General features: G+C 51.0%; 1 protein-coding gene across 2 annotated transcripts in view; it reads right to left on the bottom strand.

Annotated features, from left to right (window-relative positions):
* Nucleotides 1-25,086, bottom strand: part of KATNIP (katanin interacting protein) — a 221,421-nt gene that overhangs the window by 39,185 nt on the left and 157,150 nt on the right. For both annotated transcript variants that reach the window (XM_012464613.2, XM_012464614.3), the window contains 2 exons: nt 19,890-20,027; nt 946-1,822 (listed from right to left, as the gene is read on the bottom strand). In XM_012464613.2, coding sequence (XP_012320036.2) covers nt 946-1,822; nt 19,890-20,027 — 1,015 coding nt within the window. The remainder of the gene's footprint in view (nt 1-945; nt 1,823-19,889; nt 20,028-25,086) is intronic.

Here is a 25,086-nt window from a genome sequence, read left to right as displayed (position 1 = left end):
GTGCAGTGGCACAATCTCGGCTCACTGTAGCCTCCACCTCCTGGGTTCAAGTGACCCTCCTATCTCAGCCTCCCAAGTAGCTGGGATTACAGGCACACACCACCATGCCTGGCTAATTTTATTTTTAGTAGAGTCAGGGTTTTCACCATGTTGGCCAGGCTGGTCTTGAACTCCTGGCCTCAGGTGATCTGCCTGCCTCAGCCTCCCAAAGTGCTGGGATTACAGGTGTGAGCCACCGCACCTGGCCTGGCCTTGCACTCCTGAATGCTGACTAGAAACCTGAGTGGAGTGGCAGCCGCCCTGTGGGTGGGCTTATGGTTTCCAAATTGCCAAAGTCCTCACCATTCCCTGTGCCACTTCCAATACCCAGGCAAGTGTCAATTGCTATGCATCATTACACGTGTGTTATTATTTTTTCTTTTTCTTCTTTGAGACAGAGTTTTGCTGTGTCACGCAGGCTGGAGTGCAGTGGTGCAATCACGGCTCACTGCAGCCTCGAGCTCCTGGGCTCAAGCAATCCTCCTGCCTCGGCTTCCCAAAGTGCTGGGATTATAGGCCTGGCCACTGTAGCCAGCTATTTCTCTAACAGTACAGTTAAGGGTAAAGCGAAATGACCACGGATCAACGTCTCTATGAAAGGTAGAAGAACAAAGTCTATTGGAAATGGCTTGGAAAAGCCATGGGTTGCAAGAAAAATGAGCAAAGGGACATATCTTGGTGGCAATGGCAAACACATCTATGAATTTACCATGCAAAATGTCTTGCCCATTTCACTCATTGATACACCTCTTTGACCCCTGAGACAGTGATTTTGTGACCCTTAGTTGAGAACCACCACCTTGTTTTGCGGATAAGGAAAGTGAGGTCCAGGGAGCTAAATAGCTTCATGCCAATTAGAGGCACTGGGGTGATGGTGCCAAAGTCAGGCTGCTTTTTGGAGCTTACCTCTGCTGGCTGGCTGGTCATCACCATGACTACTGCTGCCAGCATCCTTCCTTGAGCCCCTTCTCCCACTAGCAGGGTGCTCTCTGTTGGGGGGCTCGTTAAAGATGTCTACGTCATCACTGTAGACTTTGGGGGTTGCCCTCCGGGGTCTCTCCTTGGTGTTGACACTCCGGCTGGTCCCCCGCCCTGGCTCACGCCAGGGGCCTTTATCCCCTGCCTCGGTCTCTCCGGGACCCTCACCAATGACATCGTCTGACGGAAGCCTGCCCTTCCAGGCCAGTGGCTTCTCAGGACTAAGCCAGAGGGGTTTTGGCTTCTGGCCTCCCTGCTTCCTGTCCTTCCCAGTGGGAGAAGGTTGTAACCACAGTGGCGTTTTCCCGGGTGGCTCAGAGATTTTTCTGCCCATGAGGTTTTCCAGTTGTTGGATGAGAGAGGACTCCTCGTGGACAGGAGGGCACCTCACAGGTGGGGAGGTGGCAGGAGCACTGGGTCTGTCACCCATCGAAGCGGGGGCTGCTGACAGTCTCAAATATTCCTCTAACGGGGACAAATTGTCTTTCCTGCAATTAGTAGAATTCATCCTTTCGCCAGACACATTTCCTCGTGAAGAACGCTTTGCATCCACTAATGTTTCAGCTGGCTGTGAGCAACCGAGACTAAGCTCCTTGTCCCTGTTGCCAGCCATCTCGTGGGCACCTCTGCTTTCTTCCGAGTGAGCGTTCATGGCGTTCTCCAGTCGCTCGCTCTTCTCGTTCTTCTGGTCAACCAGGATGCTGCGGTCCGCCGGGGCCTCCCTATCTCCTTTGTCTAACTCGCCACTGAAGATGAGGTTCCTGTTGACGTAAAGCTTCACGTCCTTGGCACCCATGTCAAGATCCTGAAATCATAAGATTTAACAAAACGGAGATGCATGGCATCAGACTGATGTATCAAATTTTGGAAGTCGAAGATACCAAAAAAAGAAAAGAAAATGTGAAATGCTGGAAATGGGAGCTTTTGAAAACGACAGCCCTGGGGGTGTGAAACGAGGCTCAGTCTCATTTCTGTGCGAACCGTTATATACTCTATAAATCAAAGGACTTTCATAAAGAGGCGGCCTCAATCGCTGCCTTCGTCATCATTACCTCCTGGTGGGACATTTGTAATAGCCTACTAATTGGTCTCCCTGCTTCCTGTCTCTTGCTACTTTCACTTCAACTTCACATTGCCACCAGAGTTAATTTTCTACAAGAGCAAATCTGCCCAGTCATTCCCCTGTGTGAAATCCTTCATGTTTTTTTCACAGCCTATAGCAGTGTTCTTTAAAGTCCAGTTCCTGGGACCATCTGCGCCACAAAGCCTGGAGTGCTTATACAATACAGCCTCCCTGGCCTCCGCGGGTATCGTAATTGGGGTACCGTAAAAGCAGAGGCGGAGACAAGGACTTGTATTTGGCAGGTGATTCCAAGAGGAAATGGGGAAAGTAAGACAGGGCAGGAAAAAGGCAAAACTCAATTTCTGGGGGCTGGTCACTGCTGTGATCAACTGGTGTTCCTTCCCACAAGGGTTCTCTGCGGAACTCCAAGAAATGACTTTCTCCAAGCCTGGCCTTCACCTATATTAAAAACGGCTCCATCACTGAAGCAGTCGCCAAAAACCTCGCGGCCCCCTCGATCCAGCTCACTTTCCCACTCGCCCATCCGGTCTGTCAGCTGTCCCTCGCCTCTCTCTCCAGAACACTTCCGGGGTCTGACCTTTTTGCCCTGAACGTGCTGCAGCCTTCCTGGCCCAGGCCACCAGGGTCTCTGCCAGAGACATCACTGTCGCCTCCTAATTGGTCTCTCCGCTTCTACTCTGGGCTGTCTCCTCCAAATCCTGCACTCACATTTCATTTTCTATGCAGCAGTGAGTTTTTTTTTTTCTTTTTAACTGAAATCAGATCATGGGAGTCTTCTGCTTAAATATACCTTGCAAATGTCTCTCTGAGACTGGGACATGGATCCACTGCCTGCTGAAGGCTGCCCTCGGGGAACCAATGCCCCCACACATGCACAGGCTGAGTGTGCTCCCCTGGCAGAGCGCCCCACGAGCACCTGAGGCAGGGCACCGTCCACAAGCGGGGACTGTCCCACATCCGCGGCAGCTGCAGTCGGAGGGGAGCCGGGAGGATGCCGTGTGAGGACCACTGTCTCAAGGGCAGCCTCCAGGTAACCTCTGCACTCAGAACAAGTTCTCCAGATGATTTCTTCACACGACAGAGTGGAGAACCACGCCGATGATGGGATAAATGCCAAAGCCCTCCATAGATATGCAGTAACCTTCACAAAGGGTCCCCACCTCGCTCTCCTCTCTCCCTGTCCTCCCCAGCATAAATGCCCCTACATCACGCAGGTTCAACTCTCTTCCTTCTATGCGTAAGATAAAATCACAACTCCTGCTACTGTTCCACTTGGCTTGTCCTCTTGACAGCAACTCTTTCCCCAGCTTTATGGAGGAATAGAACACATACCCCCATACGATAAACTGTGCATTTTTAATGGGTACAGCTTGATCAGTTTTAACACGTGTCTACACCGATGAAACCATTACACTCAAAAGAACAAATGTGCCTGTCACCCCCAAGGTTTCCTCATGCCCCTCGGTAACCCGTCTCCCCTGCCTCCTTCCCCGGCCCCAGGCAAGCACCCGGCTACCATCTCTCCCTATACACCGATCGTCCCTTCTGGAATGTTCACATAAAGGAATCATGCCGCGTATACTCTTTTTTGCCCGGCTTCTTTCAGTCATCATGACTGCTCTGAGATTCACCTGTTGTGGGAGCCAATAGTTCCTTTCCTTCCTACTGCTAAGGAATATTCCATTGCAGGGGCCCCCCCCACGACCTGTCCGTCACTCTGTCAGTGAATCTCTGAGTGTCACTGTCCCTGTGGCTCCTCCTCCTGCTGGCCTTCTGACTCCACTTCCACATGGAACCCACCTGGCCTGGGCACCAATAACTGGGGTGACAGGCTGTCCTTTTTTGTCTGGGACGATTCTGATTTACACCTGCTGTCCTGGTGTCATTACTAATGACTGTCAGAAGTGTCTGGTTCCTAGAGTAAATTACAGGGTCCGGCCAACTGCCATACTCCATAGGAAATTCTCAGTCCTTTGTGGGGTGGGGGGCGGGTGTGGCGGCTCAGTAGTATACCATAGCTTCTCCTCCTCCTCCTCTGTGATGACTTTCCTTCCTGGGGTTTGTGTGGCTCTGTACCACCCGGCTTTCTCCTGCCTCGCTGGCTGAGCCTGCAGAAATCCTGGGCTGCCTCCTCTTCTTCGGCTGGGCCTTGAACAACTGGGCTGCCCAGGGCTCAGTGCTCGGCCCCTGAGTGCTCTGCCCTCGCTCTCCAGGTGATCCCATCTGGGTCCCAGGCTCACAGTTATTCTCATCTCCAACCCTGACCTCTCCACCAAGCCCCAAGTGACTGCTGGGCCTCTCTTCCTGGATATGTCACATGTATTCCAATATGAAAATGCCCAAAACAGAATGCGCTCTCTTTTTTTTTGAGACTGGATCTTATTCTGTTGCCCAGGCTGGCATGCAGTGGCTTGATCAGGGTTCACTACAACCCCGAATTTCTGGGCTCAAGTGACCCTCCCGTTTCAGCCTCCTGGGAGGCTGGGACTACAGGTACATGCCACCACTGCCAGCTAATTTAAAAAAATTTTGGGGCGGGGGTAGAGATGGAGTCTCACTATGTTGCCCAGGCTGTTCTTGAACTCCCGGGCTCAAGGGATCCTCCTGCCTTGGTGTCCCAAAGTGCTGGTATTACCTGTGTGAGTCACCATGCCTGGTGTGCCCCAAACAAAATTCTTAAATCACTTTCTCCAAACCTAGTCTTCAACTACCCTAAAAGTAGGTCCATCATTTGAGAAGCTGCTAAAAATCTCGCCATCCCCTTGTCCCCTCTTGCTTCTCGCTCACATCCAGTCTGCTGGCGCACCCCTGGGCTCTCTCCAGAACACGTCCTGGACCTGACCTCGTGCGCTGCTGCCCGGGCCACTAGGGTCTCTCCTAGAGACACCACCGTCGCCTCCTAGTTGGTCTCTCCGCCTCCCATCTGGGCTGTCTCCCTCAAACCCTGCACTTACTTCATTTTCCACACAGCAGTGAATATTTTTTTTAACAATGGAAATCAGATCACGGGAGCCTCTTGCTCAAAGCTGCCCAGTGACTTCCTATGGTATTGACAATCAATCCTTCAGGGGTGCCCGCTGATGTCTCTGACTCCGGCTCCTGGCGCCTGCCTCGGTTCCTTGATGTGGCTCAGCCTGTTCCTGCCTTAGAACCTCTGCGCTTGCCTGGCATGTTCGGCCCCAGATGCCCACAGCCTTGCTCCTTCTTCTCTCTTCGGGACCTTCCCTGGCCACCCCGCTAGAGCAGCCCAGCCCCGTCAGCCCCCTCTCTATCTTACTGCCCTGTCTTCTTTCCTTTTTAGTCTCTCAATGGTCTTGCTTATCAGCTTTTAACTTAATTGTTTTTCCCACTCAAAGTTAGGCTCCAAGACAGCTGAGGCCCTGCCTGTCTTGTCCAAGGGCACATAGTAGGCACTCCATAATAATTTTTGGGCTGGGCGTGGTGGCTCATGCCTGTAATCCCAGAACTTTGGGAGGCTGAGGCGGGAAGATCACCTGAGGTCAGGAGTTCGAGGGCAGCGTGGCCAACATGGTGAAACCCTGTCTCTACTAAAAATACAAAAATTAGCCGGGTGTGATGGTGGGTGCCTGTAATCCCAGCTACTCAGGAGGCTGAGCAGGAGAATCCCTTGTACCCAGGTTGCGGAGGTTGCAGTGAGCTGAGATCATGCCATTACACTCCAGCCTAGATGACAAGAGTAAAACTTCATCTCAAAAAAGAAAATTGCTTTGGAATTACCAAATGAATAAACACGGGTATTCTCTCCTGGAAGCACTGCTCTCTCAACAGTGCTCTAGGAAACAAACCTGATCAGTAAAGTGGCAGCCTGCGGGTTTCACCTCCAGATTGTTTATATCCCCTGTGGCCGTGGCTTCTGATCTCTTGGGAGACGGGATCTGAGACCCTGGAGATGTTCACCTGTACTAATTAGCCTTCCCGAAAGCTAGGTGAGTAGGAGCTAACAAATTTCAGGATCACTGAGTTACAGAGGTTTCTGCAGCAATTTAGAAGGAGAACCGTCCAGCCTGTGTTACACCACAGGAACTCGGCTTCAATCATCCGATTGCGGATGGCAAGCTACTATTTGCCGACTGTCAGAAAAGTCGATTCTCAAAGCACTCTTTTACATGTTTATATGGATGGATTCTCTGTTTAGCAGAGGCACAGACCAAGTGCACGCTGTGAATTCATCAGGAAACACCTATCTGAGGACAGCATGGGCAGTTTTCAATGACTGGTTCTGCAAAATTACTGCCAGAGATGTCTGGTGAGACAGAAACGCCTTCCTTTAAAGAGGTGGTGGGTGCTAGGGAAACCTTCTAGTCCAGTGCAGTCACAAGGTGGGCATCCTAGCTTTCTTAATAGGGTGCCCGGCTTCCATGACATGCCCACCCATCTTCCTTTCCCAGTCCAGAGCCCATCTGACCTCCAGCCATCTGCTGCCCTGCTCCCACCAAGATGTCTGGCCGGGAGGGGACTGAGAGAGAAGCAGACAGAGGCAGGGGTCAGGCAGGTAAGAGAGAGGAGTGGGCTCAGGTGGAAACCAGTGGTAGGCGGGGGTCATGGGGAGGTGGGAAGGTCATGCCCTGCCTGGCAGCTCTGAGTTCTGAAATGTTTCCAGCACTCTGCAGGCCAAACAGGCCACATTCATGGGCAGAGGTGGCCCGAGGATCATCAGAGAGGGGTCCCCATAGGGAACAAATATTAGTCATTTCTCTGGATATTCTGTTTAAAGGATAACAGACTGCATTGTCCTATGCCATCCTCAGAACGATCCTGCAAGGGAGGCATTAGGGCCGCATTTTATGATGGAGAAACTGAGGCACATGCCCTCCCCAAGGTCACGCAGCTGGTGTGTGGAAGCCACTCTGGCTGGCATGCTGAGGTCTTAACCACATCGTCCTGTGGGTCAAGCTAGATTCCAAGAAAGCCACAGTCCTGGCCCACGCTGGCCTGACCACTGGCAGGAGCCCCTGTACTTGTGGAGCTCAGAGCCCCTACCCTTTCTTTAAATTTTCTTTTTACTTTTTGAGATGGAGTCTCACTCTGTCACCCAGGGTGGAATGCATGCAGCAGTGGCACGTCTCAGCTCCCTGCAACCTTTGCCTCCTGGGTTTAAGGGATTCTCATGCCTCAGCCTCCCAGGTAGCTGGGATTACAGGCGTGTGCCACCATGCCCGGCTACTTTTTGTATTTTTAGTGGAGACAGGGTTTCACCATGTTGACCAGGCTGGTCTTAAACTCCTGACCTCAGGTGATCTGCATGCCTCAGCCTCCCAGAGTGCTGCGTGAACTACTGCAACTGGCTTTTGTTTTTTGTTTTTTGTTTTTAAATAAGTCCCTATGGACCAACTGTCTCCTGTCCCATCCCAGCCTCCTCCTCCACCTCCACTGGGTGGTGTGTGTGTGTGGGTTCGAGTCCTTTGAGACATTTTTCTACATATTTACGTATATACCACGTTAGTGTCATTATATTACAAGAGTGTGCTTAGAGGCTATATGAGAGCCACATCTGCCCCAGGAAGAACACAGGATGGAGGATTCTGCGAGCCAGGATTCCTCTGCGTCCTGGGATTCCTCTGCGCCCTCTCAGTGCAGCTCTGTATAAAGGACATCTTTAGGAAAGGATCTGGGGGAAAATCCCCTCTCTCCTCAAGAGCCAGCCTGCTTCCTCCCTCTCCGGTAGACAGGGCTTTAACTCCAGGCTCTTTTCTCCCTTGCTCTGTCTTCTTCCCGGAAGTGCACAGTGAAATGCCTTCCTGCTGACTGTCTTAACCTTAACCTTTAGAACCCTGTGTGTGTGTGTGTGTCCTTGTTTCCTTGGTGTGAATATTTATTTCCCTCTTTAACTAGAGTTATTTTTATGTCTTCTGTTCATGCTGCCTCAAACCCCCTTTGCAATGGGTTTTGAAAAGGACACTCTGAAACTCTGCGGCTGGTATGTGGTTAATGGGAACACCTTTCCCGGCCCACATTTTGCCCTTATCTTCCTCCTTTACAGTTGGAGAGAATCAACTGTACTGAAACTGTAATGCATTTTTAATACAACAATATTAATATTTTTTCAATCTAAGTAATTAACTCAGCAAGGCCACTTTCCTCCCTGGCCCTGGTGTAGAATGGCATGTCTCTTGCAATGAACACACAACTGCCCAATAAAGATGAATGGTGGCATGCTTTCACTGTGACAACAGTGAAGTGGAGCCATGGTCTTTAGCATCTTAAGTCACTTTCCCCGGAGACAAGCACCTGCCTTCGGCGCAGCCAATACAACGTGAGAACATCTGGAACGAAGCATTAGCTAGACCCAAATACTGCATGCCAAGGTGGGGCCGTTAAGGCAAACGATGCCTTGGCATGGCTGAAACCATGCTCGTTTAGCTCACCAGGCATTTCAGAATTTCAGAATTATTCATATTTACAAATTGGGAGCTTCCACATAACAAGGTGCATTTCTGGTCTCTGTTGACACGGCTGGAGTCAGCCCACACGTGCACCGGCCGGACTTCAGGCCCAGCCCAGGGAGCCCACACGGCAGGCGTCCCACACCCTGGGAGTTGTGTCATTAGCTGGGAACATTCACTGGCACCTCTGCAGAGAAAAAGCATGGCTGCTGTCCTTCCTCGCTCTTTGCCCGGAAGTGCTGGCTCTGGAACAGGAAGGAGCCAGGGGTTTAGTGTTTGTCTTCTGGACTCACTGTTTTTATCCCAACTGTAGGTCTATCGAGGTATGGAGGGCTACTGGGGTTGAGATGCTGTCATCCAGAGAGCTGCCACGCACACTTCAGGACCTGGCTCCAGGGCTGATTCATCCAGGGAATCCTTGGCCCTCCCTGTCTCCCTCTCCTTCCTGATTCCAGTTGACTTGAGTCTTCCTCTGGGCTTTCAGGGTTGGGCTTGCAACCTGGCTCTCTGCACCTACTGCTTAGACAAGTGTCCACAGACACCTTCCTTTAAAGAAGTGGTGGGTGATAGGGACACCATCTAGTCCAGCACAGTCACAAGGTGGGTCATCTTAGCTTTCCCAGTGGGATGCCTAGCTTCCATGACATGGCCACCCATCTTCCTGTCCTCCCCAAGAAGCAAGACCTGCAAGGACAGGGGAAAGGGCTATTCCTGTCTGTCTTGAGGGCTTGCTCTGGGGACTAAACTTACAGGGAGTTCTGGTTTCACTGGGGAGTGACCTTCATGGTCTGTTACATGCCCCTTGGGAGGAAGGCCAATGAAAACCATTCTTTGTGATGTGAAATTTTATTTCCTCGAAGGGGCAGAAGAAGATGGTAAGACACTGAGACATTGAACAAACACCTACCATATGACACACTCTGGGAAGACCATGGTGTGCCCTGCCCAGCATCACAGACTCAGGATGACAAACATGGATGGGATCTGATTAGGTCACACATTGGTGGTCCTCTGGCTGAAACCATGCTCATTTAGCTCACTGAGCATTTCAGAATTACTAGTAATGTTTACAAATTGGAGCTTCAGGATAACATGGTGCATTTCTGGCCTCTGTTGAAAAATGTAGGCTGTGTGGCAATGCCAGGTTGGTGCTAACATGTTGAATAGTGGCTGCCCTCCTGCAGGGCCTGGCTCTCCAGTGACAACAGTCGCTCTATAGAAAGACAGGGCTATGCCGGGCGCAGTGGCTCATGCCTATAATCCCAGCACTTTGAGAGGCCGAGGTGGGCAGATCACCTGAGGTCAGGAGTTCGAGACCAGCCTGGCCAACATAGTGAAACCCCATCTCTACTAAAAATACAAAAAAAATGTTGCCAGGTGTGGGGGTGCATGCCTGTAGTCCCAGCTACTTGGGATAGTGAGGCAGGAGAATCACTTGAACCTGGGAGGTGGAGGTGGCAGTGAGCCAAGATTGCGCCACCGCACTCCAGCTGGGCAACAAAGTGAGACTCCATCTCAAAAAAAAAAAAAAAGGCAGGGCTGTGAAGTGGGCACCAGACTGCCTGGTAGTCATGGGGTCGCCGGCAAGTTGCTCTGCCTTTCTGTGTCTCAGTTTCCCCATCCATAACATGGAGCTGGTAACTGCAGTAACTGTCTCATAAGACTATGGTGCAGAATGAATGAGCTGATTTGTGTAAAGTGCTTTAAATACCGCTTGCCACATGTGCAAGAAACAGGAGCTACCCTTATGTCTTGTAGCTAATGTACCGCACCTAAATGTGTAGACCCGTCGAGGCCGGCTGCTCTGGCTGGCATGGCTCAGAGATACTGCTCCTGCAGAGCCCAGTGCAGCAGTCTCCCTGTTTCTGGCAGAGGCTGGCAGCAGGCACAGGAGGAACCCCATGTACTCTGAGGACAAAACTCTGCTAAGTTTGAGGGGAGGCCCTGGCATGCAATTCTTGCGATTTTATTCAATGCAGCCCATATTGTATGGGGGTTTTTGGGGGGTATCATGGCCTGTGTGGGAAGCAAAGGAAGCAAGCCAGGGTCCTCATCTTGAAGAGTTCACAACCAGCTGCAGATGAAGGGGTCACATGCTCAAATGCTAGTGGCATCGCAGCCGTGGGGGTCTGTGAGCTGAAGGACACATACCTCCAAGTCCAGAGGAAGCAGGGACCACTCAGCTTCAGCCAGTGGGTGAAAGAGAGGGAATATTCCCACGCCCTCAAAAGCCAATTTCCAAATGTTGTCATCAGACAATTTGTAAGCTATAAACACTGTGAGGACCAAATGGAACGCATCTGCAGGGTGGATTTGGCCAGGGGTGCCTGTTTGTACATCAGAAACTCAGGACCCTAAGGAACACCCACCCTCAAGAAGCAGGGACTTGGTGCCAGGAAAGGTGTGGCTGGAGACCCCCAGAAGGGGCCTAAGGCAGGCTTAGGGGGATGGGGAGGCTTGTGGGTGAAATCAGGCTTAAGCGGAACCCGAATGTTGTGAAAGGCAGGTTTGTAACAAGACAGGTCAGGTATTCTAGGCTCTGGGGATGGCAGGAACTAAGGCAGGAAGGAGAGAAGCGTTTTATGGGGGCCAGCAGGAGATCAAAGCTGTATGAGCATGAAGGAGCCAGACTGCCAGATTCCGGGGTCAGGGAGTGGAAGAAGTCACCAATGCAAACGCATTCAGCGTCCGGGCAAGTCCCGCAAATGAGACAGGCAATGGGGTGAAAAGACCACTGTGTCGTTGTGACTCAGCTCCACTGAAGCTTCCAGGTGTAAATGTGGCATTTTCTAGTTTCTCAAGAAAAGCAAAAGAACTTCATGTTTTCATACAAAACCTCCCAATTTTAAAATGTTGGCCATTAATTCAAAGAATTTGGAAAACATCATGTGTTCCAGTGGAAGTCTACCTGTGAGCTGCATCTATCACCAGGGCACAGCCCCTGTGTCCAGCCTTCTTCCCAGGATGCTCTGGGAGGCACGTGACGGCAGTGGGCCGTGGCTGCTCCCCTGAGGCATTCTGCAGCTGGGACGCCTGGCGCTCATCCCCTTCACTGCAGGGTCCCTGGGCCTCCCCTGCCTGGGCATGAGCTTGCAGGGGTGGGCAGTGTGTCAGTGCTCATTCCCAGCACAACGCCTGGGCTTGGGGCAACTGACAAACCTCTGCTGATGAGAGGAGGGGCTGAGCCCATGAGCAGTGGAGGGGAGGATGGGGACACACGGGAATGAGGCATCATGCAGCAACAGGCAGAAGGGGAAGGGCAAGCTGGATTGGGAAGGAGACTGATTTTGGAAATAGAACTGGTAGGATTTAGAGGTGCCTGACAGTGAGGGGCAAAGGAAGTCAGAGGATCAAAGTTGTGAGCCAAGAGCTGGCGCGGACAGAAAAAGGAAGTGGAGAAGGAAGCCTGGCGTGGGTGGACAGATGGGGAGGGTTTGGGTGTGCTGAGTGGGAGTAGTGTGCATTCGCAGTAAGAAAGGCCAGGCATAGCGATCCAGTGGTCAGGCCTGCAGCTTTGATCTGTGGTTAAGTGTCAAGTAAGGTTTAAGTTTGGGAGCTGATGAATAAATTCAACAGCATGTGACTCCTATGTTCTCAGAGAAAAAGAAAAAGGACCTAGGTTGGGTATGATTTTCTATCTTCCCTGGTGATTTTTCCTTCTTTGAGAGGCAGTATTTCAATTTCCCATTGAAGATCCAGCCTTCTCTTAATCTCACCTCATGTGGATAATGTGGGCCCACCTCAGGGAGCAACGCAGGCCTGACCAATGGGTGCTAGATTGCCGCTTCCATGAGGGCAGTTTCTTTCTGAGGGGACTGATGTAATAAATATGAACCTGATGCCATTAGGCGCTCCCACATGGAACCTGAGGATGAGGCCAGCACAGAGGAGAAGAGAGGTTAAGTGATGGATGGAGGCAGATTCCTGATGACATCACGTGAACTCCTGGATGCCACCATACCTAAAGCCAGCCACCCAGCGTCCTCTGTTACAGAAGCCAAAGACTTCTATTTTGTGCTTAACCCAATTTTAATTGGGTTTTCTGCCCTTTGCTACCAAAAGAATCCTGACTGATAAAATGGCCCTGCTACTAAGAATGCCAATCAACAGGCTCAGCTACTGAATCAGTCCCGGCCAAGGCTGGCAGGAGGCAGGTGACAAGCTCTACCCTCCAGGTGGTCTGTGATGTCTCCTGCTGCGCCAGTCAGCACCTACACCTGGGTGAACAGCCCTCTCCTGCCCAGGTGTCTGCCTACTTCCAGCTGCAGCCTGCCCACCTGGTCTGCGCAGCACAGGACATGGGTCTCAGCTTCCATGCCAGCTCTGCATCTACTTTCATTCTTGCTAGGAGTAGACCCTGGTTCTGAATCCCTACGTTCTTGTGGGGCCACTCTCTTTAAAGGCTGAATTTGGCTGGGCCCAGTGGCTCATGCCTGTAAGTCCCAGCACTTTGGGAGGCAGAGGCAGGTGGATCACTGGGGTCAGGAGTCTGAGACCAGCCTGGCCAACACTGTAAAACCCATCTCTATTAAAAATATGAAAATTAGCTGGGCATGGTGGCTTGTGCCTGTAGTCTCAGCTACTCGGGAAGTTGATGCAGGAGAATTGCTTGAATCCGGAGGGGTGAAGTTTGCAGTGAACTGAGATCACACCATTGCACTCCAGCCTGGGTAACAACGTGAGACTCTGTCTCTAAATATATAAACAAATAAATAAAGGCTGAATTCTCTGTTCACCTCTCCTTCCCCTGCTAGCTAGGGACCCACTTTAAAGCTGACCCTCTCACGGCTACCGTGCCTGTACCTACCTGAGTGAGGACTCTGCCCACAGACTGTACTCACTGCATCCCACCCAATGGAAAGTGCCCTCTGGTCACTGGCAGTGGCCTAGACCAAGCCTGAGGTCCACAGCTCAGGAAGCTTCCCATGCAGTGCAGTCAGTCCCCTTTCCACCAGTTGCCCTGCTAAGATGCCCGCCATACTTCCCAGGCACCATGGTGCCCAGACCCTGCCATGCGGCAGAGCCGTCAGGCTGCACTGACTCAGGTGACCAAATGAAGGTTGCATCTTTGACTTCCAAGTCATTGCCACGTTTGGTCTTGGTTTGTATGAGGATCCAAACAAGCCAAGTGTAAAAGAAACAATTCTGAGAGAATTAGGAATGTTTAAATATGAAGTGGGTATCAGAGCATGATAATTAATTACAGCCAGGCACGATAGTGGCATCAAGGTTATAGAAAAATAAACATCTTTTTTGTTAGAGATGCATACTGAAGAATTTATGAGTGAAATAGTGTGATAGCCACAATTTACTTTCAAATGTTAGCGGGATACGTGAAACAATAGCAGAATGTTGATAATTACTGAAGCCGGTGATGGATACATGCCTCATTACTGAACTAATCTCTTCACTTTTGCATTTAGTTGAAAACTTCTTCCAAGAAAAAGACATTGGTGCAAATCCAAATATTGTCATAGGATGAGTTGAGTCCACCCAAAGTACCCCCCAAAAGCACTGACACCCTCATCCAAGCCACCACCATCTTTAGCTAGACAGTTCTTAGTGAAACTACGCCTTGAGCCTCCTCTCTGGGCTCCCTCTGCCCCTGATCCATTCTCCAAATCAAGCAGAGTAGTCTTTTAAATTTCTCAATCAGGACTGGGCGTGGTGGCTCACACCTGTAATCCCAACACTTAGGGAAGCTGAGGCAGGAGGATGACTGGAGGCCAAGAGTTTGAGACCAGCCTATCTCTACAAAAAATAAAAAATGAGCTGTGTGTGGTATGTACACCTGGGGTCCCAGCGACTTGGGAGGCTGAGGTCGGGGGAACGCTTGAGCCCAGGTTGCAGTGAGCTATGATCACGCCACTGTACTCCAGCCTGGGCAACAGAGAGAGAATGTCTAGAAAAACAAAACGTCCTCCATCAGATCACGTCACCCTGCTCAGAAGCCTCCGGTGATAACACTAATAGCTGAGCCCTGTATAGAGGGCAGGAGGCCAGGAATGATTCAGAGCACTTGACACGCATTCACTGGACAATATCCCATGTTTCAGAGAAAGCTGAGCTATAGAGATATGAGGTAGCTTGCCCAAGGCCACACAGTCTCAGGTGGGCTGGCTCCAACCACACTATATTCTGCTTGTCTCTGAATCAAATGCAAACCTGCTGGTCCACAGGATTTGGTCCCCATCTCCCTCTGGGACCTCCCTTGACACTCCTTGTTCCCCATGCTCCAATCACTTGGCGAAAGCACAGTCCTCGAACTCCTACCTCAGGGCCTTTGCTCCTGCTGTGCCCTGCAGGGAATGCCCTTCCACAGATGCCCCATAGCTACTCCTGGTCATCACTGAGCTTGGGGAAGGCCTCTGGCCACCTGGCTCAAGGCAGCCCAGCCTCTTCCTCCCTGTGGCCCTCACTCACCATCCCGTTTTATTGTCTTCGGAATACTCAGTGTGACCTGAAAGGTTATTTGTTGTGTCCTTGTTTACTGTCCCCTCCCCAACAGAGGGGACAGGCCTTGTCTATTTGTTCACCACTGCACCCTCAGCACCGAGACTCATGCAGTCCCCTATGTAGTCACCAGCCACGTGTGGCCACTTCAAATTAAAATTAATTAATTACAATGTAAAGTGTAGTCAGTGTCTCAGTGCACTAGCCACTTGCAAAGTCCTCAAAGGCCACCTGTGTCTAGTGGTTATGTACCCTACAGGGCAGGTACAGGACATTTCTATCATCAGGGAAAGTTCTATTGAGCAGCGGTGGCCTATGCCAGCGGTCCCAGCCTTTTGGGCACAGGGACTGGTTTTGTGGAAGATAGTTTTTCTGTGGATGGTGGGAGGGGTGGGGATGATTTCAGGATGAAACTGTTCCACCTCAGATCATCAGGCATTAGATTCTCATAAGGAGCATGCAACCTAGATCCTTCCCATGCGCAGGTCCCAATAGGGTTCCCATGTGTATGAGAATCTCACACCGCTGATCTGACAGGAGGCGGAGCTCAGGCAGTAATGCTCGCACATCTGGTGCTCAACTCCTGCTGTGTGGCCTGGTCCTAACAGACTGGTACCAGCCTGTGGCCTGGGGGCTGGGGACCCCCGGCCTAGACCACATGACGTGTCACAGAAATATGCCCCTGGGGAAATGCACTGCAGCATTCATTTATTCAAAAACAATGTAATGAGTGCCTTTCTGAATATAATCTATACCCTGGGTGCCCATCCTGCCCGGATGCTCGCTGCTGTCTTACTCCCTGGTGTGACCAGGCTGTAGGCAGCACTTGCGTGGTGACACTGTGGGTGATGATGAGGACGGTGCACCTATCTGTCCTGTCACATATAACTAATATGACTGTTATAAAGGCAAACAGATGGGCCATGGGGAGCTGCTGGAAGCCCACTTTCTGGGTGAGTTATCACCTACTAGAGAAGGGAAACTTGGTTTCTTTCTCCTGGCAGATGCCACTCTGCAGGAGAAGCAGTGCCGTGAAAAACCAGAGAAAGACAAGAAGACCTCAAATCCCCTCCCCGGCTTTGTCTCTTACAACCTGCTAGCTGGGCAAGTCACTTCATCTGGGGAACACCAAAAGATGCGACACACATATTATCACATCCTCCTGAGCCCACGGCAGATGTCGCCGATCAATCATTGCACCCTTTCCTCCATGAACCAGAAAGAAGGTTCCAGATCTTTCTCAGGACAGCACTCCAGCAAGCTGTTTCCCAGCAGAGTTGGCAAAAGAGACACAGTCTATTTGCTATGTGGGATCTCACTGTCCTAAGTTCTGGCTTCTTCATCTATATGATGGGAAACACCACCACGTGCCTCACAGGATCACTGGGGGTTAACTGAAATGATTCATTTGTTCAGTTATTTGTTCATGCATCACATATTTACTGAGTGCCTACAGGGTGCCTCATGCGTGCCTGATACCCGAGGCGTTCAATAAATGGCAGCTGTCACAAGTAGAGACGTCTGTGAGCTGCCTTCTGTGCACTGCCGTGGTGGTGGCGAGCCTCCACGTCCTCACTTTGCCTCTCCTATCCCTCTCCTCTGGGCCAGCTGACACTTACAGTATCAACTAGTGAGGGGGAACGGAGCCCATAAACGCTAGCATGAGGATTTTACAGGCCACACATTCCCAATAAAAGAGACTCCCTTTTTCTAGTCCCTTCCTTTCTTCCATTCTAAATAAGCCCGGGTTGGATTAGCTTCCCGAATTTAACTTTTCTTCTTCAGATTCCCATACACAAAATACTGTATTAACAAGCCATGTCTACCAGGCCAAGCTATATTTCCTATAAACTCTCATTTTATCTCCTCTAAAACACACAGTAATAGCATCCTCTGGAGAATATTAAATCAAACCAACCTGCAGCTGCATGTGTTTGCGCTTTCCTGCTCCTGGTAAATTCTGGCAACAGATGGGTGTGTGTTACATAAGCGATGCCCTGGCAGGAACCGCAGTCCTCCACACTCCACCCTGGGTGTGGAAAGACCTCGGCTCTCGAATCCCCACAGCCAACAGCTAGCTCCCCAAGCACCCGCGATGACACCCCATGCTCCTGCTGGATTCTTAATACCCTGTGCCTTTTAAAAGAATTCTATAAGCACAAGGAAGGCTGAGCAAAGGTTAAAGCAGAAAAGCAAGCCCTGGGCAAAAGGGATGAAGCTTATCTTTGTTGTAATCCTGCACATAAAATCTGCTTTCCTTGCCCTGAGATATATATACGGTGACAGGGCCGAGCTGCAGGGCACAGGCACGGGTAGCCACCCCTGTTCCGCTGCCCATTCCAGAAGAGGGTGCCGACGGCCACCTGCCAGGAAGTACTGAGTGGGACTTGGAATGAGTGGACCTGGCCCCAGATGCTCACAGTGTGCTATGGCTACGTGAGCTGGGGCTGCATTCCAGGGTCTGAGCGGTCAGCCTCTGTGCCCTCGAGAGGCCAGGGCTGGCAAGTGGAGAAGGGGAGGCTGACATGCCCAGAGAAATTTCCTCACTGATCCCAGTGGCTTGGACTTCTTTTTCTCAAGTTTAAACTTCAGGTGTTTAGAAAAAAAAAACCTCAAAGATCAGAAATCAGAGAAAGCTCTGGGCAGCACTGTGTGTACACACAGCCGGCCATGGCTGCCCGGCCTGTTGCTTTCCAGATTCTAGGTGCCTTGCAACTGACAGGTGCTTGGGATATGATCACTAGGTGGATGGACAGCTGGTGGGTGGCAGAACTAGCAGGAAGAAGCTCAGGAAGGGAGGACGGGAAGGAGGGAGGGAAGGAGTGGGAGGACTGCCTCTCCAGGACTAGGTTCCCAGCTCTGCCTCCAACCAGCCGTGTGGTCTCCTGCAAGCCACCTAGCCTCGCCTAGCCTCTCATCCAGACATCAACAAGGATAATACAACTGCTTATGGATTATTGGGAAAAGGCGCTCATTCATTCATTCATTCATCAACCATGTATTTCTCCTTTCACTAGAGCAGGGGTGGAGATGACTCACGTCCTACTCTCAAGGGGTCCATGGTGCCCTGAGAAAGTAGCCATAAATTTCGGAAAGGAGATGGTGGAACACGTTCATGAGGTCCCAGAGATGTGCAAGGGGCAGAGGGCAGGGGGCAGGGGGCAGGGTCGGCTTCCTGGAGAAAGTGACATCTGGGTTTCCAGGAATATGAGGCAGAGACGGGCATTCTGAGTTGAGTGAGATAGGGATGTGGAGGCAGGGATGAAGGTATCACTATCATGGTGGGGGGTGGAAAGCCAGGGCAGCCTGCATTCTGGAGGGCACTGTGCAAAGGTCAGGTATTGACAGGAGAGAGCCAGGGCCGGGCACGAGGGCATTAGGAGGCTCTAATGTCACACTCAGGGGGTTGACCTTGATGCTCTGGGCCAAGGAGAGGCTCTGAGGGTTTGAAGCAGCAGAGACATGTGATTGGATCTCCCTGGTGGCTGCTGGAGACAGACTGGAGGGCTGGGCGCAGTGCAAGTGAGAGAGATTAAGAGGGTGTGTTCCTTCGCGCCTCCATGCCTGTGAACAAGCCGGGCCTCCACCCAGGACACACTGTCTCCTTTCCTGCCTCGGCTGACTGCTGCTGTCTCTTGCCATCGCAGCTCAGGTGTGTGTTCCTTCAAGAACCTTCCCTGATCTCTCCCAGCCTGAGATGGGATCCTTTCTCCACACTCCACGCAGTCTGGGGCAGGCTAGCTCCAGCCCAAAGATGAGTTTTGTTTGAATTGTGTGGTGGTTTAAAAAGAACCTAAATTAGCTACTGACATTTACAAATAAGGAAGGCTTATATCAAAACTCAGATATCCAGCTCACTGGGCATGTTGGGAAGAGCTAGCAGAACTGGCTGGTATTCTACAAAGCAACTCTTAGAGTGGCTTCCCTTTCCCTAGGGCACGGGCTTGCCAGTCTACCGTAGTCCCCACCACTCCCTAATGTCTCTAGCAAGACTGAAGGTGAGGCTCCGTTCCTATTTATAATCTCACCTGAACTACTGCTTCCCTTACAGATTTGAAAGTACAACTCTTTCCTCCTATGCCGACCATAAGAGGGCAGATAGGCCAAGCGAGTTCCTGTCCTTCCTCAGTATTTAGTTCTCTGATGGAACTATGAGTGCACGAAAAACAGCCCAGAGAAGGAAGGACAGGGTGTGGGCGCAGGCAGGAGCATCAGGGGAGACAGTGTGAGGTTAAAAAGGAGGGCATGGATCCTGCAATTGGAGGGGGTGGGTCCGAAGGTAGCAAGTTTCTCAACTGATCACAGTCTGTTACAGATCTAACTCCTTTTTCTATTCTATCGCCCCTTCTCATTACCGTACTTGACTAGTCTTTAAAAAAATAAACAATAGAGCCAGAGGGGTACGACAGCCAGAGGTTAAGAGAAACAGAAACCTGGCGCACCCAGGAGCCGGCTGGACCCGCAGAATCTCAGGCCCTGCCCCAGACCTGCTGAATTAGAACCTGTCTTTTAGCAAGATCCTGCAGATGAGTCATTGCAAATTAACATTTGAAAAGCGATAGCTAAGAGAACAAGCCTGGAGTCCAGTGCAGGGGTTCACACTCTCACTCTCACACTGACTGGCTGTGTGGCTTGCGTCAAGTTACATAACCTCTCTGTGTCTCTGTTTCCTTATCTGTCAAACTGAGTCTCGGCTTGTATTTTTCCAATTCCCCCAAGGGGGCCCTGATACCACCTCCCAACCCCAGAGCCGGAAGCTCTGTGGGGGCTGTGAGAATGCGGTGTGAACCTCCAGCAGGCTATTGCTGCGCACACAGGGCAGCAGGGCCTTCGTGTACCCATTTTGCAACTTTAGGAACCAGGCCATTAGCGAACTGCTAAGCGCTTCCATCAACCCAGTGCCCAGTGGGGAACCAGCGCCTGTTACTTACGCCATCAGCCGTCCAGTAATTCCGAACCTTGATCTTGGCCAGACCGAAGTCCCCCAGCTGCCTTGTATTTCGAATAACAAAAAACAGCTGGAGTGGCGAGTGGAAGGGGCAGGTCCACGGGGAGGAGTCTTTCTTGCCCTAGAAGGCCAGCAAGAGAGGGAAGTCATCAGGCACATTTCTGCCTCTCCCCAAAGTAAAATGGCAGTGGCTCTTTGGCTCACAGAAACCAGGAGAGGCCTGGTGAGGTCTCAGGACAGGCGGCTAGGCCACCCCATTGCCATCACCCAGGCCGGGGACTCAGATCACCCCGTCTGCACGGCACTTCACAGCAGACTGCTGACCTTGTCCCCCATCCCCCCTCCCGCCCCCGCACAAAGCTGCCACAAGGACCCCTCTGATATGCCAACCAGACGGAATTTAAAATGCAGCGGGCTTTATTTTAATCAACTTAATTGGCTTAGAGGAGAGCTGGGGGAGGGGAAAGACACTAGAAAGAAGGACGGGAAGCTATTTGATTAATCTGGCAAACAGAGCCTTTGATTTTCTTTTGTAGAACCTTGCCGAATTTTTAAAATTTTAAAATAGAAAAGAAAGCAAGCCACTGGCTCGGGCGTTGGTTGGGCCAGGGCCAGGGAACCGAGCTCTGGGATTTATTCTGTTCCTTTCAGGGTTTCCAAGCTTGGGGTCCTTGGTTTGCAGTCTCCGCCCGATGGAGGCCCTGGGACAGGAGAATGGGGACGCCTTGCTGTCATTCTCATTCACACCGACAAAACTGCATGTCATGAGTGCTTTGGGTGCAGATGGAAAAAGCCACACCAGGGCACTTTGCTCAGCCCCAGCCGCCTCCTCTCGGCTTTCGGCAATACCTATTCACTCTCTATTGGAACAAAACTCGCAGCTGCTCCCAAACGTGTCCACGCTGGCTCGACCTGGTGCCTTGGCACAGACTGGGCCTCTGCTTGCTTGCAATTCTATCCCTAACCTTCTCATCCTGGGGAGTTCAGCTAAATCCAGGTGCCCATGGCTCCTCGCAGTCCCCAAGCGTGGTACCTACCTCAGTGTCCCACGATCATCTCTTTTCATGTCCATGTCATGCCCCCATTCAGCCATTAGCCCAGGGGAAGGGGTCATGTCTAGTTCATTCCAGAACCCTTAGCATCCAGCCCAGTTGGCACATGGCAGATGCCAAAAAAAAAAAAAAACCCTTTGTGTAATAAATAAGTGAATGCATACATGGAATATGCCTCCTAATATCTGCCCTTTCATTAAAGCATTAAGAAGAGACTATAGGCCAGGTGCGGTGGCTCTAGTCTGTAATCCCAGAACTCTGGGAGACCAAGAGGGTGGCTCACCTGAGGTCAGGAGTTCGAGACCAGCCTGGCCAACATGTTGAAACCCCGTCTCTACTAAAAATATGAAAATTAGCCAGGTATGGTGGTGCACGCCTATAATCCCAGCTACTCAGGAGGCTGAGACAGGAGAATCACTTGAACTCGAGAGGTGGAGGTTGCAGTGAGCTGAGATTGTGCCACTGAATTCCAGCCTGGTGACAGAGCAAGACTCCGTCTCAAAAAAAAAAATAAAGAGAAGAGACTAAGCTGGATCTGGCTTGCAGAAGTATTTGTTTAGTTAATGCAATGTGAAAAAAAAAAGCAAAGACAAATTGATTGCCAACATTTTAAAATAGGGCGATTCAGAGAGATATAGCGGCTCACGCCTTTAATCCCAGTGATTTGGGAGGCTGAGGCAGGAGGATCGCTTGAGGCCAGGAGTTAGGGACCAGCCTAAGCAATACAGAGAGACCTTGAATCTACAAAAAATTTTAAAAATTAGCAGGCTGTGGTAGTGTTTGCCTATAGTCCTGGCTACTCTCGGGAGGCTGAGGTGGGAGGATCGCTTGAACCCAGGAGTTTGGTACCACTGCACTCTAGCCTGGGCAACATAGTGAGATCCTGTCTCTAAGAAAAAAAAAAAAAATGGGGGCCAGGTGCAGTGGCTGATGCCTGTAATCCCAGCACTTTGGGAGGTCAAGGTGGGCGGATCATTTGAGGGCAGGAGTTCGAGACCAGCCTGGCCAATGTGGTAAAACCCCATCTCTACTAAAAGAAAAAAAAAATACAAAATTTAGCTGAATGTGGTGGCACATGCCTGTAATTCCAGCTACTCAGGAGGCTGAGGCAGGAGGATCGCTTGAACCTGGAAGGTAGAGTTTGCAGTGAGCCAAGACCGCACCACTGCACTCCAGCCTGGATGATGGAGTGAGACTCTGTCTCAAAAAAAGGTGAGCGGCGGAGATTTCTCCCAATAGCCACATTTCTGACCCCTCTGCAGACTCGGAAGACGTGGCAGCTCAGGGGCCCTAAAGGCTGTTGCCTGGAGCCAAGTGTGCCACCCTGAAACCTGCTGCTCCCCAGGGCTCCCAGGTCCCACCACTCCCTACTGCTTCAAATCCACCTCAGTTCCCTCTCAAGCCTCTGCCTGGCCCCTGCAGGCACTGAGTCTGCAGTCCTTGCTTAGGGGCCGAGCAGCAGCAAGTCCCATCTGCCAATAAGCAACCTCTGCAGGCCTGACACTGGCTAAGTTGTCCCTTTTTATCTCAAAGGGGCATCACCCCGCATTTGAGAACATCTCAACAGTCACCAGGAACGTGCCTGCTACTTGACAGAGCCAGGGAGGGAGGATTGGCTGATCTGGAGTTTTATAGGCCCCCAGGAGACGGGAGGCCCAGGCGCCAGCTGCGGTGGAGGACAAAGGGGGCTTGTTTCAGTGACAATGGTGCCTTTCAGGAGGGAGGAGGTGGCTTTTGTTAAGGAGGAACGATGAGTTCAAGGGGTTCTGACTTATTCTGGCAAGTTTCTCCAGCTCGACAAGAACTTGTAGTGCTCTGGGCAGCTGTGAGGGGTCAGGAAAGCACATCCCTAAATCCAGCGGGGGAGTCACATTCCTTTGCTGACTGGGGGCCTCAAATGGGGCACTGTGGCTGCCTGACAAAGAAAGAGACTGATGGCTGACCCTTAGATGTGGGCGAGGGGGACTGTAATTGATTTCCCTTCACATTTCTGTCAGCGGGAGGAATAACAGGAGGGCGGAGTGGGAATTGTGGTGTTCAGAGTCAAAGAACATTAACCTGCGGATAACTCTGGGTCTCATTAGCTACCCAGCCTTCTGATGTTTCCTCTCCACAGACAGGATCTCGGAGAGAAAGGCTGATGGGAAGCTGCCCAGGGCTGACCTAGCACATGCTGGGCAAACCCCTTGGTGCCAGGGCAGGAGGCAGAGCATCTGCAGCTCCTCCCTCCCCATCCCAGGGGTAAGGAAGACGGCAGAATGGGAATTTGGGCGCCTTCACGCTGCCGTTACCGCCCTTGGTTCTGTGGAAACCCCAGGAGGTAGGCATTGCTGTAATGCGTGTGCTACTGACAAAAACAGACCAAAGCTCAGTGAGGGGAGGGATCGCCTAAGGTAGCTCAGTGCCCACGTGGTGGAGTGAGGATCCGAACCTCCATTTTTCATGCATTAATTCATTCGGTCTCAGGCTTCCTCCAGAAGCAGACCCTGAGGCAAGGATCCACGTGTAAGTAGTTTATTTACACAGAGCAGAAAATATCAGTGGGAGGGTGGGGAAGTGAGACAAGGCAGGGAAGGGGGGCAACTGGAGCTGAATCCCCCTGGGGAATCTGGGAGCCAGGGTGGAACAGGCCTCAGAGTGACTGCACCCACGGAGCCAGGGAGCTGGGGTATTTATACCCCAACTCCCACCAATGTTGGTTGAGTGCTGCTCCTGGTGGGGGGCGGGGGCTCAATTTCTCTCTGCATGGGAGGCAAAGCGGGCCCTGGAGGCCACAAAAAGAATCCTCCAAGAAAGAAATCTCAATGCTGCCATTCAGAAAAGCAGACAGTGTTCCCTGAGGTGCTAGGGAGAGGGGTGGGAGCAGGCACTGACACATCTACTCCATAACTTGCCCAACAAACACTATGCAGGGTCTCTCCTGGGGGGCCGATGCTGAGCCAGATGTGGGGCATGTGCAGGGGAACCTGACCCACCAGGCCCTAGCAGCTCTGTGCTATGAGGGAAGGCAAACAGGTAACGTTTCCAAGAAATAAAATCAAGCAGGGACACATTCTAGGAGAAAAATAAGAGAGAATTATTCATGGCTCATGGAACAGCTACTTTCAAATGGATGGTTAGAGAAGGCTTCTCTGAGGAGGTAACTCCTAAACCAAAGGTGCCTTTTTAACTCCGGCGTGAACATCACGCTGAATAGCAACCCGCAGGGAGATACTGCACTGCCCTCAGAAGTAGCTCCAATTTAATAAACCATTGCACTAAAAAGGAACAAACCATTGACACTCACAACAATCTGGAAGGATGTCAAGGGCATTACACTGAGTAAAAAAAGCGAGTCTCAGAAAGGCAACCAACTTTGGTAGTGACATAAATGCTAAATAAATGGTATGACTGCATTTACATAGCATTCTTGAAACCACAAAAGTATGTAGAGGAACAGATCGGTGGTTTCTGTTGTCAGGACTGGGCATGGGGAAGTGTGGCTGTGCAGGAGGAGCCCAAGGGAGCTCCTTGGTGTGATGGAGCTGGTCTGTATCTCAATGTCTGTGTCTTTAGAAAGAAATCTACATACGTGGTAAAACTGCATAGAACTAGATACACGTACATACAAGTGAGAGTCTGAAGGTCCGTACATTATCCCAATGTCAAGGTCTGGTTTTGATAATGTGCTACAGTTACATAAAACTTACCACTGGGGAAAGCTGGGGAATGGCATATGACATTTCTCTGTCCTTTTTTTCTTTTTTAATTGAGATATAATTCATATAGCATAAAATTTTCCATTTTAAAGCATTCAGTTCAGTGGTGCTTTCGTATATTCACAAGGTTGTGCAACTATTATCACTATTTCCTTCCAGTACATTTTCACCACCACCCCCAAAAGACACCTACTTCATTAGCAGTCTCTCCCCATCCCTGCCTCCTCCCAGCTTCGGGCAATGACTAACCTACTCTCTGTCTTCAGGGGTGCCTATTCTGGACATTGCATATAAATGGAATTATATACTATACAGCCTCCTGTGTCTGGCTTCTTTCACTTGGCATAAGATTTTCAAGGTTCATCCAGGTTGTATCATGTAGCAATACTTCGTCCCTTTTTAGAGCTGAGTAATATTCCATTTTGTAGAA

The sequence above is a fragment of the Aotus nancymaae genome, unplaced genomic scaffold (genome assembly GCF_030222135.1).
Source record: "Aotus nancymaae isolate 86718 unplaced genomic scaffold, 86718_ANA_hifiasm-v0.15.2.pri h1tg000049l, whole genome shotgun sequence".
Taxonomy (NCBI): domain Eukaryota; kingdom Metazoa; phylum Chordata; class Mammalia; order Primates; family Aotidae; genus Aotus; species Aotus nancymaae.
This window is presented reverse-complemented; position numbering and strand designations above follow the sequence as displayed.